The 14917-nt window shown below is 51.6% G+C and overlaps 2 protein-coding genes across 3 annotated transcripts; both read left to right on the top strand.

Annotated features, from left to right (window-relative positions):
• The first annotated feature begins 763 nt into the window (after nucleotides 1-763).
• HOXD9 (homeobox D9) lies at nucleotides 764-2167 on the top strand. Its single transcript, XM_047086029.1, has 2 exons — nucleotides 764-1580; nucleotides 1926-2167. Exons 1-2 carry the CDS (start codon nucleotides 785-787, stop codon nucleotides 2165-2167), a joined length of 1038 nt encoding a protein of 345 aa, XP_046941985.1. The 5' UTR covers nucleotides 764-784.
• Nucleotides 2168-8408: 6241 nt separating this feature from the next.
• On the top strand, nucleotides 8409-9826 carry HOXD8 (homeobox D8). Of its 2 annotated transcripts, none has more exons than XM_047084869.1 (2): nucleotides 8409-9003; nucleotides 9391-9826. In XM_047084869.1, the coding sequence occupies exons 1-2, from the start codon at nucleotides 8409-8411 to the stop codon at nucleotides 9681-9683; spliced, it is 888 nt and encodes a 295-aa protein (XP_046940825.1). In that variant the 3' UTR covers nucleotides 9684-9826. The 2 variants fall into 2 exon arrangements, with proteins under 2 accessions (XP_046940825.1, XP_046940823.1); XM_047084867.1 differs by having other exon boundaries at nucleotides 9388-9826.
• The last annotated feature ends 5091 nt before the right edge of the window (nucleotides 9827-14917 follow it).

Raw genomic sequence — 14917 nt, 5'->3', positions numbered from 1 at the left:
TGCGCGGGCGTGTGTGAGTGTGGTAGGGGGAGGAGGCCCTCGAGCTGCTCCATCCGTCCGTTTTATTAGGGACACATTAATCTATAATCAAATACACCTCATAAAATTTTTATTGAAAGGCATAATATCATTACAGAGGTCTTCCACCTGTTTTAAACAACACGACAAGCTGTGAGAGAGCGTGTGTGGGTATGTGGAGGGAGGGGCGGGTTTGGGTAGGGAGAGAGGCACAAGGAAAAAACTCCCCTCGGGCGCCAGGGGGCCGCCTCGGAAGGCCGGCCTGGCTTGGGCCTCATCCCGCCCTGCGCTCCCCGGGCTGCTCCGGGCTCTGGCCAAGCGCTCGGTGCGCCCTGGACACGCTGCCGGTGGCTCGAAGTCCAGGCGCCAGGGAGGCAGCGTCTCGGTTCGAACTGCAGGACCGAGGACGGCTAGAGGAGACGAACAAATAGTCCCCAGCGCCTCCTCCGGCCACGGTCGGGCGTAGTGGTTCCAGCCACCGCCCGGCTGTCCGAGCCCGGCCGGACCGAGCCGGGCGCACGGACCGGGCTCACGCGCTCTAATTGCGGCGTTTATGTTGATGATGATATATATATATTTTTTAAATCACAGCAGCCCCCAGTTTAGCGGACTGATTTACTCCCGGTATTGGTAAATATGATCACGTGGGCCGCGCGACCAATGGTGGAAGCTGCAGCCTGCGAACTAGTCGGCGGCTCGGGCGCCGGCGGGGAGCGGCGCCGCGGCGGGCAGTGTAACCTTGGGTGGGAGCGCACGGCGCCTCAAAATGTCCTCCAGTGGCACCCTCAGCAACTACTACGTGGACTCGCTCATAGGCCATGAGGGCGATGAGGTGTTCGCCGCGCGCTTTGGACCGCCGGGGCCCGGCGCGCAGGGCAGGCCCGCAGGTGTGGCCGACAGCCCGGCCGCCGCTGCCGCCGAGTTTGCCTCGTGTAGTTTTGCCCCCAAATCGGCCGTGTTCTCCGCCTCGTGGTCCGCGGTGCCCGCTCAGCCCCCGGCGGCGGCGGCGATGAGCGGCCTCTACCACCCGTACGTGCCCCCGCCGCCCCTGGCCGCCGCCGCCTCCGAGCCCGGCCGCTACATGCGCTCCTGGATGGAGCCGCTGCCCGGTTTTCCGGGCGGCGCGGGCGGAGGCGGTAGCAGCGGCGGCGGGGGCGGAGGTGGCCCGGGCCCTGGTCCCAGCCCCGGCCCCAGCGGCCCACCCAACGGGCGCCACTACGGGATTAAGCCTGAAACCGGAGCGGCCCCGACCCCTGCCGCCGCCGCCGCCACCTCCACCTCCTCCTCCACTTCCACGTCTTCCTCCTCCAAACGGACTGAGTGCTCCGCGGCCCGGGAGTCCCAGGGGAGCGGCGGCCCCGAGTTCTCCTGCAACTCGTTCCTACGGGACAAGGCAGCAGCTGCGGCTGGGGGAACCGGGCCCGGGGCAGGGATCGGGTCCGGGTCTGGGGCAGGCGGCTCCTCGGAGCCCTCGGCTTGCAGCGACCACCCCAGCCCAGGCTGCCCACTGAAGGAGGAGGAGAAGCAGCATCCGCAGCCGCCGCAGCAGCAACTTGACCCAAGTAAGTGCAAAAGAAATTGCCCCCTGATTTATTGCTGAAACCTGTAAGGCTCGAATGTGCAAAACTGATAGTTTTACTAACCTATAAAAACGTCTAGACGCCTACCCTAGCCTAGGCGAGCAACACGCATCCATAAAAAGCTTCCCATAACCACCTACCCTAGGCGCGCGGTTTGTACGGTAAACAGAGCGCGGGCATTAAGGCTTTTTATGATAATTCCCCCCAAGTTGTGAAAAGCGGCCATCCTTGGTGAAATTAATTTAACGACCTCTCTCCCCCACCCTGTCGTCTCTCCTTGCCTCCCCTCCGCCCTCGATCCCCTTCTCCAAACCCCCCTCTTCGTAGACAACCCTGCAGCAAACTGGATCCACGCTCGCTCCACCCGGAAAAAGCGCTGTCCCTACACCAAATACCAGACGCTAGAGCTGGAGAAGGAATTCCTCTTTAACATGTACCTCACCCGGGACCGGCGCTACGAGGTGGCAAGGATTCTAAACCTCACAGAGAGACAAGTCAAAATCTGGTTCCAGAATCGTAGAATGAAAATGAAAAAGATGAGCAAGGAGAAATGCCCCAAAGGAGACTGACCCGGCGCGCCGCTGGCGGGACCACTCTGCGCTGCAAAAGCAGCGGGTTTTTTTGTTTTTTTTTGTTTGTTTGTGGGTGCTTGATTTCCAGAAACTCTCCAGCGATTCGGACATTCCCCCCCCCCTTTTTTTTAGGTAGAAGTGACTGTGCGGTTGGTCTCTGTGAGGTATTTGGGGGACTCTGTATTTTGCTCGCTTATGTGTTGGAGAAACGAAGTGGCTTTGGGGTTTCGCCTTTTCCCGCTCCCTCCCTTTCCTGACCCGTTGGTTCCATAGGAAATGCTATATTTTGTGAGTGCACGCTGGATTGAAGAGCCCTCTCTTGTGTAAATGTCCCCTATGTTTCTGAAAAGTGCTGTAGTTTAGCCCCCAGAGCTGCTCAAGCAAGGGCCAAGTGCGCCCCACTTCTGAGAATGAAGGCAGAGCGACAACCGTGGGGGGCCCGCCCAGGTTGCCCACCAGTTAGTGAAGTCCTCTTCCCTCAGAGAGCCCGCGGGCCCTCCGCTGAGACCTGAAATGAGGCCGAGAGAGGAGCCCAGGGCCTCTGGTGGGTCGGGGGTTTATTCTCAGTGCACTGGAGGAGCCGCTCTCTCCTGGGGAGGGCTCACCTCGCGTGGGCGGCCGCGGGTGTAGGCCCTCCGGGTTCCTGCCTGAGGACCAGTTGTAAATGTTACCGCTTCCTACCAATAAATGCTGACCTGATCAAATGGAGCCCAGACGCTGCCCTGAACACTGTGTGCCTGCTTTCTCTTTTTCTCTGCAAAATATCACCCTCACAGGACTTCTCCCCCATCTCTGGGAGGGAGACACTGCTAAAAATCTGGAGCCCTTACACCTGAGAGGTCTGTCTGATGTGCCTCTGAGTCTCCCTTTGTGTGGGCAGAGGCAGCCAGAGCACAGCCTCTGGGGGGCCCTTGGCTGCTCTGTCTTTCCCCCAGCCTGATTCCAGCTTCTCGGCGAACTCTGTGCCCTGGGCCCAGTGTCAGCCTCACGGCAGTGCCCAGCAAAGCCCACGCCACCCCCCCCCCAAGCCAGGCACCCTCTCGCTGGAGCTTTGGCACACTGCACCCCACCTCTCCCGCTGCTGATGAAGTACCAGCCATCCACTCTCCTCTCTAAACAAGGGAAAGGCCAACTCTGTACTCGGGAGCAACTCCCCCCAGCTCGTCAGGCTGGCTGGCTCCCGGAGGGCTGAGCCAGTTAGGCTGGGAACTTCCGCCCTACCCTCAAGAGCCCCAAAGTGACCTTAGCAGATCGAAATGGTCAAGTCTCTCCTCCTCAGCTATCCCCACCCCTTCTCAACGCCCCCTCCCCCCCAACTCAGTTTCGGTGACTGTTTAGCCCCCAGCTTGGCCCTCAGAGGGCCGCCTTCAGAGACTAAAATGAAGGTCATTGTAAGTGAGGGTTCGGGCCCAGCACAGCCTTTGCAGGCCTGAGGGGCGGCGGCGCCGTGTGGCCTGGGCTGGGTGGAAGGCGGGGGCAATGGCAGAGTTTGGGGGGATCCTGATGAAAGAGGGGACTTGAAGAAAAAGCAGAGGGGGGCTGGGAGGGAAAGCCAAGGCCCAGATCCGGCAGAAGGTGCTGCTTACTCCCGCCCCTGCGGCCAACCCGATACCTAGGGCTCTTTGAAAACAGGAAGAGCCAAGGTGTCATAAAGCCATCGAGCCGGCGAGACGTCTGGAGGTAATGAGTTTACGACAGGCTCGGCGCTTCGCTTTGAAACCATCTCATTTTGATGTTGTGTTTGTGGGAGGAAGGGAGAAATGCAGACAAAACTGGGTCTTAAAATCTGGACAATAAAATATAAACAAGACTGTGTCGGACCAAGAAGGCAGGGGCTTGGGAGCCCCCGGTGAGGTGTGAGCACCTAGGAAATAAAAATGGGGGAGGGTAGGAAGGAGGAGATGATGTAGTTCTGATTTTTTAAATGGGCCTGGTATTAGAATTAGCCTACGGCGGGTGTCTCTTTACAATATTTCACTGTGGTCTCGTCTAGCTCGTTCTTTTCTTTCTTTCCTTTTTAATTGGCCTGTTATTTGGAGGTGTGAGAGTTCGTGATCTTGAGTCATTTACTCCGGCCGATGGGTCTCCCAGCGGCATGGTTGCAGAGCCGGCAGGGAAAAATGAAGTTACTTACGTGTCCTTTCATAAAAATACCTGGCCCTCCGCTCCAAACTTTGCTGCAAAAGTACTGTTGGAAATTATATCTACTTGCTTATAGAAAATGTAATTCTTACAGCTGAATTAGAAGAAAACATTTTTGAAATTGAGAAAAAGACTAACCTGGAAGGAAACAAGCTGATTAAAGCTTTGCTTTAACAAAAATTCAAGTGGAATGCTTAGTCAATTCCTTTCACTCTGTGACTTTTGATGTAAATTTAAAATCTCATTTATTGTGTATAGAAATTCCAATAAACACAGCCCAACAGGGCCTTTCCAGATAGCCGCTCAGAGATCCAGCAGAAAGCTTTTAAATTGGTTTCTATTTCTGCCTCTCCTGCCCCCAGATTGCCCAGCGATATGGGCCTGAAGGATTAAAATTAGGAAGTTAAAGTAGCAAATATTCAGGTTTTAATGCTAAGAGTAACATCTTTAAAAGAAAATAATAAAATGAGCTTGGGTCATTTCTTCGTTTTCGAAGTGCTTGGCTCCTCTGACCAAAAACAAAAACAAAACATGTTACAGTTAATATTTAGAAAGTTGTAATTTGTTCGGTCTAGCCCGTCCTATAATTGTGGGCGATTACGGAATGGGGACCTACTGTGTCTGGCAAAAGAAGGGCTGGAAGCTTTTGAAAAAGACTATTGGAAGCTCTCGGGAGTACAAATATGTTTGGCGTTCAGAAGCCCCAGCTTGTTGCACTTGACTTGTTGACAATCAAAGGGATGAAGCAGTATTAGTGTCAGCGATCCAAGCCCCAGTCAAACTAAAGAACAAGATTAGAACTGCTTTCAGTCGAATAAAGGGAAGTTAAACTCGGTCAGTTGGAGGCGGCATTTTGCCACTAGAGGGCGCTGTTGCTCCACTTTGTGATCTCGTAAAGCTGGCGTTGCGGCGGCGGATGGTTTTGATTTAATATATTTACAATCTTATTTTTAATTTCAAATTAGGATAAACTTAAGCAAAAATAAGCAATGTACACTATTAAGTTCTCCAGCCGTGTTTTTGTTAGGTATAAAATTTTGGATTAGTCAGGATTTCAGAAAATTTGGACTCAGGCACGGCTGAAACTATAAAATGTTATGGTTAAGTTAATGCATTCTATCAAAACAAACGTGTAGAAGCATAGATCTTTATTTCCAAAGTTAATCGTGCCCTTTTCCCATTCAGATTATGAATAGAATGCTTGGGGGGGCGGTGAAACTGTTTTGTCCCAAGAGGAAATGTTAGTTTGTAATGTTATCTTAATTAGGCCAGAACATGTAGAAATGAATTTCGTAGTGCTTGTGTTTCTTTTTCGCCCCCCACCCCGAAATCACACAGTTCTGGAAGGTGCCTTGTATAATTGACATCTGGGCTCGTTCTTCTTTTTCGCCATTCTATTCCAAAACCCACTCACTGGTCCAGAGTTTTAATACGCATACACACACATGCCAAACATTGAAGTTAAAAAAAAAAAATTACAAAGTTGGTTCCAGGGCTTTATTGAGAAGACTTCTCTTTTAACTGGGTATTTGCAAGATTGGAGTACAAGTCGTTAACTATCAGAATCTATTTGTTCGCCTTCGGATCTCAAGGAAGTTTTACCTGGCGATATCCAGCAGAAAACAACCCCCCCCTCCCCGCCCCCAGTCTCCTCCACTCCATGCTAATTTAAAAAATAAAGCATGCCCTTATCATCTGGAAATTCATTAACAATCCGTTTACCTTAACCATTTCCAGGCATTCCCAGTAGAAACAATTGAATGAGTATTACATACTATCTTGTTATGCCTTTCCATCTCGACTTCATTTTCTCCATTTGCAAAATATGATTCAGTCCTTTTGCAAAATATGATTCAGTCCATAAGGACTGACCTCAGGATCGCACTCCCAGACTGGACCAACCCACGAGTAGGGGGTAGTTGAAACGACTCGCCTGCTGCGCTTTTGGGGGCCGTCTCAGGTTTTTAGACATTTGTATTTGGCGTGAAAAGCCGGCGTGCTGTTTTAGTTTTAGCCGGAGCGTCCTCGGTGGGCTCGGGGCGTGTTTCCGAGGAGGTCGGTTCCCAAGGCTGGTGTGGGCCTGGTGCCCTCACAACAATGGGTTAACCCTGAGTGAAAAGGGTTCGTCCGTCACCCAAAGAACCCACGGAAAAGGCCGAGCAGGCGAGGGAAAACTCCCTCAGCATAGACTCATTACATTTATTGGACATTAAAACGGGAGTAGAGAGGGGAAAAAAAGAGATGTGGAGGTCAGAAGATAGTTGGTGGTGTAACGCCAAGCGGCTTTAGACTGAGCTTCTAAAATCAGGAATATTTTGCCGATTCACACTGGACTTGCCCACATGACTCGGGACGGTTCTCTTCCTCACCGCTCACAAGCTAGGATCAGCCTTCTCTTTCCTTGCTTTTGGAAAAGTTAGTAACTTTTTAAGCTGAGTCTAGCGCCCGCTCTCAGCAGAAAGTTCACAGGCTTGGCAGATGGACTAGAATCGTTAGCAGACGATGGGCGCCGCCTTCAGCTGCCTGGAACCGGCGCGATCCGAAAGCCGGCCCGGAGGTTCGATGGGGGGAGGGGGGTGGGGGAGGCACTTGCAGGCGTCGGCCCCCTGTGCTCCGCCCGGGGCCACTGCCCGCCCTGGTCCGCTCCGTGCCGGGGCTGGGACCCCGGAGCCGCGCGTCCTGCCCGAGGAAACACCACCCACCCCAGCGTGAGTTCTCCTTCCCGCCTCGGAACATTTCTGTCCGCTTTTCTATTTACTCCCTCAGCAATGCTAATGCCTGCTTCCCCCCCCCCGCCCCCACATTCTTCAGCTTCCCCCCTGAGCCTACTGCTGACGTCTATCAAGGGTGAAATGATGGAAACTATATTCATGGGCATGATTTCCATTAAATATCAATTAACCTGGGAGCCTCAGCCAGGCGTGCAGTGCGTCAAGGGTAAATGTACATCTCATTTCCACAAGGCCTGCTCGCCTGGAAAAGAAGGGACTAGATTCGCTTTGATAATGCCAGGTTTTGGGGTCACCCTTGTGGCCTTTAATCAAACCACTTAGGACCCAACCCAACTGTACGCGGTCCGGCCTGTCTACACCGTTTGCCCTTGTTCCCTGGGCTGCGCCCGCGTGTCCTGAGGTGCAAAAGCCACGGCCAACCTCTGGGGGGCTGCTCTAGGGGCCAAGGGAGGGAGTCATTTGCTCCTGTAGCCTCTTGGGAGTGGCCTCCCTGCCTCCCCCAAGTGTAAGGTTCTCTCGCGCCCCCGCCTCGCCGGCCGCGGGCCGCTTTCCCCCGGCCCAGGGGGGCAAGACGAGCCCTTGGCAGTGCGGCTTTATGGGCCCCCTTTAAGGCCGGCGGAGGCATCTCCCGGCCAGCGTGAGACGTCCCGTCGGGAGCGACGGTGTCGCCTCCGCGCGGATCCCTCCGCGCGGTTATCTCGCCCCCATCTTCTCCTCACAGTGGCGTGGTGCGAAAATGCCTCGCCGGGGCGCACCGGGGCGGCAGCCTCGGCGGCGGCGGCGAGAGCGGTGGGAGGGGGCCGCGGGGGGGCCGAGGTGAGAGGTGGCGGCGGGTAGAGGGTGTTTTTTTCTCTTCCCTCCAGAGCGGGGGTTTGTAAACCGAAGCCAAAGAGTGTCCCCGTGGGCCGGGCGCACTTTTTTTTTTCTTGTCCCGGTGCGCTCAGGGCCGCCTGGTGCCTGAGAGGAAACAGTGGAGGCAGCGGGGCAGGTCACCCGGGGCGTCGGCGATTATATTGTGGCCCAGCCGGCGCGCGCCGGGAAAGGCCGGGCGGGCGTGAGCGCGGGGGCTGGGCGAGGCCCCGCGACCCGCGAGGGAGGCGGTGCGAGGCCGAGTCGGCGGGCGCGAGAGCCGGGCATGAACGCCCAGTAGCCAAGTGCCCGCGGCTGCCGGGCCTCAGAGGCGACGCGCGCGCAGTCGGGCGGGTGGCAGCAGCAACGTAGCCCGGCGGCCCCGGCGGCGGGAACAGCCGCCCCAGAGGCCCCCGCGGCAGTGCGGCCGCGCTGAGGCGCGCTCCCTGCCAGCTCCGCACCGCCCGCCCGGGGCCGCCCTACCTCGGCCCCTGGCCGCCGCCGCCGCCGCCCCGATGAGCTCTTACTTCGTGAACCCGCTGTACTCCAAGTACAAGGCGGCGGCCGCGGCGGCGGCGGCGGCGGCCGCGGCGGGCGAGGCCATCAATCCCACTTACTACGACTGTCACTTCGCGCCTGAGGTCGGCAGCCGCCACGCCGCCGCCGCCGCCGCCGCCGCCCTGCAGCTCTATGGCAACAGCGCCGCCGGCTTCCCGCACGCGCCCCCGCAGGCGCACGCGCACCCGCACCCGCATCCGTCACCGCCGCCCACCGGGCCGGGTTGCGGTGGTGGGGGCGGCCCGGGCCCCGGCCAGGACTACTTCCACCCCGGCGGGGGCAGCCCGGCCGCAGCCTACCAGGCCGCCCCCCCTCCTCCGCATCCTCCGCCTCCGCCTCCCCCCTGCGGCGGGATTGCCTGTCACGGGGAGCCCGCGAAGTTTTACGGATACGATAACTTACAGAGACAGCCGATTTTTACGACCCAGCAAGAGGCCGAGCTGGTACAATATCCTGACTGTAAATCGTCCAGTGGTAATATTGGCGAGGACCCAGACCACTTAAATCAGAGCTCGTCTCCTTCTCAAATGTTTCCCTGGATGAGACCACAAGGTTGGGATGCATTTTTTTTTTTTTAATGCGGGGAGAGGGGGAGAAATCTGCTTTCATCTCACGTTCTAGCTTTAAAAACTACCTTTTCCTCTCTCTCTCCTTTTCCTTCTTGTGTAGCTATAGTGGCTCTTATTCATAAAGTAATACTTTTTTTTTTCCCTTAAAGTAGAAACCGCGTAAAGATGATGGGGACAGTAATTGTGAAGATCTTCCCTCTGTTGCTCTTGCCTGCATATCCTATATATATCAGAGCTAAAAAGACTTGTGTATGTTTCATCCTTTAGACCTGTTCCAGAAAGCTCCAGCAACCTGCAGAGGCACCATTTCATTTCTAAAACGTTTATTTTCCTCTTTTTTTTTTTTTGGTTTGTTTATTTTAATCAGCAGCTCCTGGTAGACGAAGAGGAAGACAAACCTACAGTCGTTTCCAAACCCTAGAGCTGGAAAAAGAATTCCTTTTTAACCCTTACCTGACCAGGAAGAGAAGAATTGAGGTCTCCCACGCCCTAGCCCTCACGGAGAGACAGGTAAAAATCTGGTTCCAGAACAGGAGAATGAAATGGAAAAAAGAGAACAACAAGGACAAATTCCCAGTTTCCCGACAGGAGGCAAAGGATGGAGAAACCAAAAAAGAAACCCAAGAGCTGGAGGAAGACAGAGCCGAAGGCCTGACAAATTAACTTCTACCTTTAAATTTTTACCACAGACTATTAAAACTAATGATCAACACATGCTGTTGGACACCGTCTATTTTCTTTGTTGGAAAGAACTTTACCTGTATTTCAAGCTACCTTCATGTCACTGCTCTTGAGGTTTCTGCGCTTTGAGAGGGGCTTGGGTGTTAAAAAAAAAAGTTTCTAGTATCGAATAGAAGCAGCCCTTGAGCTGTCCTATGTAAGGGTAATTTGATACTGACCTTGTTGCTATATTTTTATAATGGTAGTTTTTAATGTCTGAGCTGGTGATTCGCCTCAACAACATAAACTTCCTAATGATTAGCACTAAATAATTGAATATAAAATGCTTTATTAATCAAACAAGTGCACTTGAACACTTAAAATCATTTCTTTATGGTGAGTAAATTAAAAGAGATCTATTAATTTTTTTAAGAATTATGCCTGCAGAATATTTACTTTATGTTATTTGATTAAAACATATTTATGTTTTATTTCTGCTTTTATAATGAATGGTTCGGGTGCCTTTTGTTTACTCCTTAAAGGTTTCTTTGGGTATTTTGTAAATGTAATATCTCTGGGAAAAGTCTGGGCCAAATATTGGAAAAGCACATGTTAGCTGAAGAGTGTAATGTGTAGTTCGGCTCTGCAGCTTCCTTAAACTTGGGGAAAACGTTGGGCCAATGAGAAAAGTTTCAGGAAAGTGTCAAAGTTGACATTTGATAATTTTTCATAGTGTATACAAATTATGGCAATTTAATCATCTAGAGTGAATGAATACTTGAAAAGCCAATTATAACATTTTCACTCATTAATTTTTCACTCTGGCTAGTCGCCTTGTGGAATGCCCCTCATTTCTCAACTTGCTTTCGTTTTGAACTGCGCTTGGCATTGCCTGAAATCGCTAGGTCTCTGTGTTGTGGCCGCTGCTGTGATTCCGTTTCTCTGAATAGGTGCCATATTTATTTGTATTCCCTTCGCTCTGTTTGCACGCCCATTTTGAGCCATCTTGTGTGCGTCTCAGATGTCGGTTGGTACGTCCTCTGCTGTTCTCCAGGATGGCCTCACCTATTGAAACAAGCCCCGAGAGCAAATGCAGAAAAATCTTGAGTGTAAACAACCGCTCCAGAACATAGCTAGCTCCTTAATAAAGAAATGAATCTTTTTCTAGAGCTAGTGTCTTTGAGCGCCGCACATAACCCTTTCCCTGAGTCAGGAAATACCTCCTGGGCTCACTAGAAGCTGTAAAGCTTCTGTTTGATTTAAAAAAAAAAAAAAGTAGTGGGGATTACAGGCACTGCGCTGCTATAAAGATAAATAAATAAATGCAGGGGATGGGGTGTCTTTTTCATTCCAAACAGGGCTGGCAAGGCTATCCTAGCTTCCTCTTGCTGTAAATAACCTTGCCAAGGTACTGTGAAAGCTTTGAACTTCGCAAAGGATTCAGAGTTGTGGGCCCAGTGGGGGAAGACCCAGAGTCCAGGTTACACCACAGCTTATTCCACTGAGCCTGTGCTGATGCTGGGGTTTGGGATGTGTTATTAACAAGATATCCATTTTCCATTGGAGGCTTCTCCTGCAGCTGCCATTTTATGAGGGAAGAGGAGGGGGAAGAGGGGTAGTGGAGAAGAGAAATTCAAGTGTACCAGTATTTCTGCCCCCCAAACGGACAGCACCTCATCAGATAGACATTGAAGAGTTCTTTGCTTTTTCTAGATGTTTTTATTTTTAAGGAGGTACATTTTGATTTCCAAAGTGGTTTTTATTGCACAGGTGAAAAAAAAAAACAAACCCGGAATCTGTTTTGGGCCTGAATCAGCCCCTCAGGCATTGGGGGGCTATTTGCCTGCCACTTCAAGGACCGGGGAAATGTCGGCATGGGTGGGGCCAGAAGTGAGGCACCACCTAGCTTTCCATCCAGGGAAGAGGCCGTAGCTGTGGCATTCGCTGACCTGAGCCAGAAAAGACAATTTTAAGTCACGGGCGGCCTGCGGCTTAAGAAACATTTGCACAAGAGGAGACAGCTGCAAATGTCCATGCTGGATTTGGAAACGTTCTGCTGTGTGCCGCCTGAGACTCTGCTGTTGGCTTCTACAGAGCAAGGGTGCCAAGCGCCTGAAAGCGTGGCTAGAGAACAGCCTGTGGGGGTGGGGGTGGGGGGCGGTGGCGGTGGTGGGGGTGGTGGTAGCAGCGGCAGTGGTGGTGGCAAGCTGGCTAGAGCTTCTCGCTGGCTAAACTCCCGTTGCCCTCCATTTAGGGGATTCCTCTGTTAGCAAAATTCGCGGTCTCCTGCTCAAGAATATTCCCCAAATACCAGTTTTAGAGTCACTGATTTGGGGCAAGACTCAGGTAGGAGACCTGGTACGTGAATGGATGTGGAAATGAAGGAATGAAGGGGAAGTAGTAATGTCCTCATTTCCTCTGTATTCTGTGTTGCTCTGGAAGTGTTGTACCTTCTTGTCCCATTGGCCCCAAATCCACAGTAAAATTGTAGCTCTTGTACAGAAAAAAACTCTGTTGCAGTAATTGGTGCATTAGAGAGTATTTGTACATACACAAATTTGGTATTCTGGGGGTATATATTTGGTGTATTTGTACATAAACATGGATTACATATTGCAGAAAGTATTGGTCATAAATGTAGGTATATATGTTTCTTTTTGTAGCTGGGAAAATCATAGATCTGCTTCCAAATAAAGAGTTTGAGGAATTATACATCTGTCTCTCTCTGTCTTCCTCTCTCTCTCTCCCCCACACACACACCCCACTGTCTTTCTTACAGTGGCTAGAAATCCCCCCCATCATGGTATTTCATGCAGCCGAGCACAGAAGATACCCTTCTAATTGGCTCAAATCTGTAAACATCCGAGGGGTGCGGCAAAAAGCGAGCAAACATTTTTGCTGCAGAAATTTGCATAAACCTTCAGAGAATCCTTTGCAAACCCAGACGATGCTTTTCAGCCCTGGATTGCTTAGAGTCTGCTTAGAGAGGTCTGTAAACCGTTCAGAGAAAAGGACCCTCCAATGTTAACACTGAATGAAAGAACCAAGCCTTCGAAATGATTTAGGTTCTCTGTTTTTGAGAACCAGGAACACACAAAAGAGGGTGTGGGTCTCAATGGTTTCTAGAGAAAAGTCAGTTCAGGGACTGCCATTTTGTGAGGTTCCACAAAGCCCAGCACACCCGCTTACCTCTGCACAGGAGAAAAAGTACAAATATGGCTGCCTATTCAACAATGCAATGTCTTTTTCCCATCCCTCCTTCCCCAAGCTGAAAAGGAGGGTCACAAAGCTCCGCTTTTATTTGGGCAGGAGGAAACTGACAATTGAGATTATTTCTTAGAATATTTTAGAAGTGAACAATCTCTGTTCAGTTCCACATGTACAGACCAGTATAAAGTGTTCTAGCTTAGAAAGGGCCCCCAAAACTTGCCCCACGTATTTTTACACTTTTCTTATACATTTTCTTTTGTAATTAAAAACATTGTTTTATTATTCTTCAGTGCAGAAGGTGTTGCTATTTCACATCCAAGCTTGTGTCCTCTGCTTCCCTGGTGTTTGCTGAATGTTCCGGCATCTGGGGGTAGACAGGGGAATACAGAGGACATTTTAATGGACTTTGGCTACTGCTGTGGTTCCCTCCAGCAAAACTAGAGCACACTGTTTCTAGAAGGAATATGACTTTTGCTGACAGATGGCAACAGAATTCCTTTAATAAAAAACATCCAAGGTCATCGGAACCTTTTCAAGGGATACAAATGGCCTGCTCCAGAGGGTGCTATGTATTTCCTGCTTAGGTCTACGTCCACTGAGGTACTTACTGGGTGTGAGGATGTTAATAGCAGAGAACCTACACATACACATCCAATGAAAATATTTATAAATGCATTACTAGAAGTTCAAAGACAGTGTCCTTGAAAGCTTAGAGGGATGGGTTACCTCTTTCACACAGGTTCTGAAGCCTGGATGGCCATGCCTATGAATGCATTAATGATGAGGAGAATGCTGGGGACCTCAAGGACATTTACTTTCAGCTGGTGTTCTCTGCAGCAGCTCCTATCAGAAGTGCAAAAGGAATGTGATTCCTGCCTTTGAAGAAAAAAGACTATTTTTTCCCCCAAGGTTGAAATGGGGATCAGCTCTTTTCCCGAACAAATGGAACCCCTCTCCTCTTCAGTGTTGCATTGCGCAGGCTTTCCAATGGTCAAACATTTTGGGGACAAGGCAAGAGGGGGAAATTAAATTGCATAGAAATAAGAAGTGCACTTAGGGGAGACACAGCAAGGGGTTTCATAGGGGATCCAGAAAGACTGCTTCTCCTTTAACCCGGTACTGTCCAGGAGGACATTTCTGCCAAGATCAATTGCCAAGCATTGGGAGTTCAGACTGTTATCTTGGAGAACCTGACAAGCAACCTAAAACCATCACCAGGATTTGAGCTGGTTGGTACCTCTCCTACCCCCAGAAACCCAAAGAAATGGGAGGGACCCCAATTTATGTTGGAGAGGGAAAAGGGGACGGCGGGCTTTCTTGGCCTGCAGAGCCCAGGTTTTCTGCGCAAGATCGCTGGGGGGGGCTGGCTTGCCTGCAGATAGATGAGAGGGGCAAAAACCGAAAGTGCTTGGCTGCCGCTCCGGAGCGGGCCTTTCTGCGAGGGGAGGGGAGGAGAAGCCAAGTGACCCGCGCAAGGAGAGTCAGAGGGGGGTGACTGCCAGGATCAACTCCCCGAGCGCCTGGGCAGTACACCGCATTCATTTCCCCTCTAACACAACGCCCTATTCAGCAGAGGTTTCGAGCCAAATCAAAAAAGAGCAAAAGAAATACTTCCTAGAAGAGGTGAGAGTCAGGACCCATGGAGGCAAGAGACGCAGAGACAACAGAGGGGAGCAGAGAGGAAGAAAGAGGAGAGGAGGAAGGAAGGAAAAGGAGGAGGAAGAGAGAGAACAGAAGAGAGCGGGGAGAGAAAGAGAGGAAAAAACATGGCGCTTGCGAGCTGTATGTGCAAAATCCGCAAGGAATTGCAGCAAATTCCTTTTTGTTTGAAGAAAATTTACAACTTGGTAATAGACCTTTTTATGACCTATTTGCGGTCGTCATTGGCTGCGGCTGGTCATGTGCAGGCGCCGCTCGCCTTCACGGCCTTTTTCCTGATTTCCCAGGCGAATTTCCCCCCGCATTCTGCCTTCCTGGAGCCTCACCCCCTCTTTTTCTAACCTTTGTCTCTGCAGAGGTGGGATCCA

The sequence above is a fragment of the Lynx rufus genome, unplaced genomic scaffold (assembly GCF_022079265.1).
Source record: "Lynx rufus isolate CCGP_SWC_20201006 ecotype Redwood Valley unplaced genomic scaffold, mLynRuf1.p SCAF_2, whole genome shotgun sequence".
Lineage (NCBI taxonomy): Eukaryota > Metazoa > Chordata > Mammalia > Carnivora > Felidae > Lynx > Lynx rufus.
The sequence above is the reverse complement of the archived record's forward strand: the minus strand, read 5'-3'. Positions and strand labels throughout refer to the sequence as shown.

Coding starts and splice junctions, on each gene's coding strand:
- HOXD9 (XM_047086029.1), top strand. CDS start 785: ATGTCCTCCAGTGGCACCCTCAGCAACTACTACGTGGACTCGCTCATA. Junction 1,581..1,925: donor GCAGCAGCAACTTGACCCAA/GTAAGTGCAAAA, acceptor CCCTCTTCGTAG/ACAACCCTGCAGCAAACTGG.
- HOXD8 (XM_047084867.1), top strand. CDS start 8,409: ATGAGCTCTTACTTCGTGAACCCGCTGTACTCCAAGTACAAGGCGGCG. Junction 9,004..9,387: donor TCCCTGGATGAGACCACAAG/GTTGGGATGCAT, acceptor TATTTTAATCAG/CAGCTCCTGGTAGACGAAGA.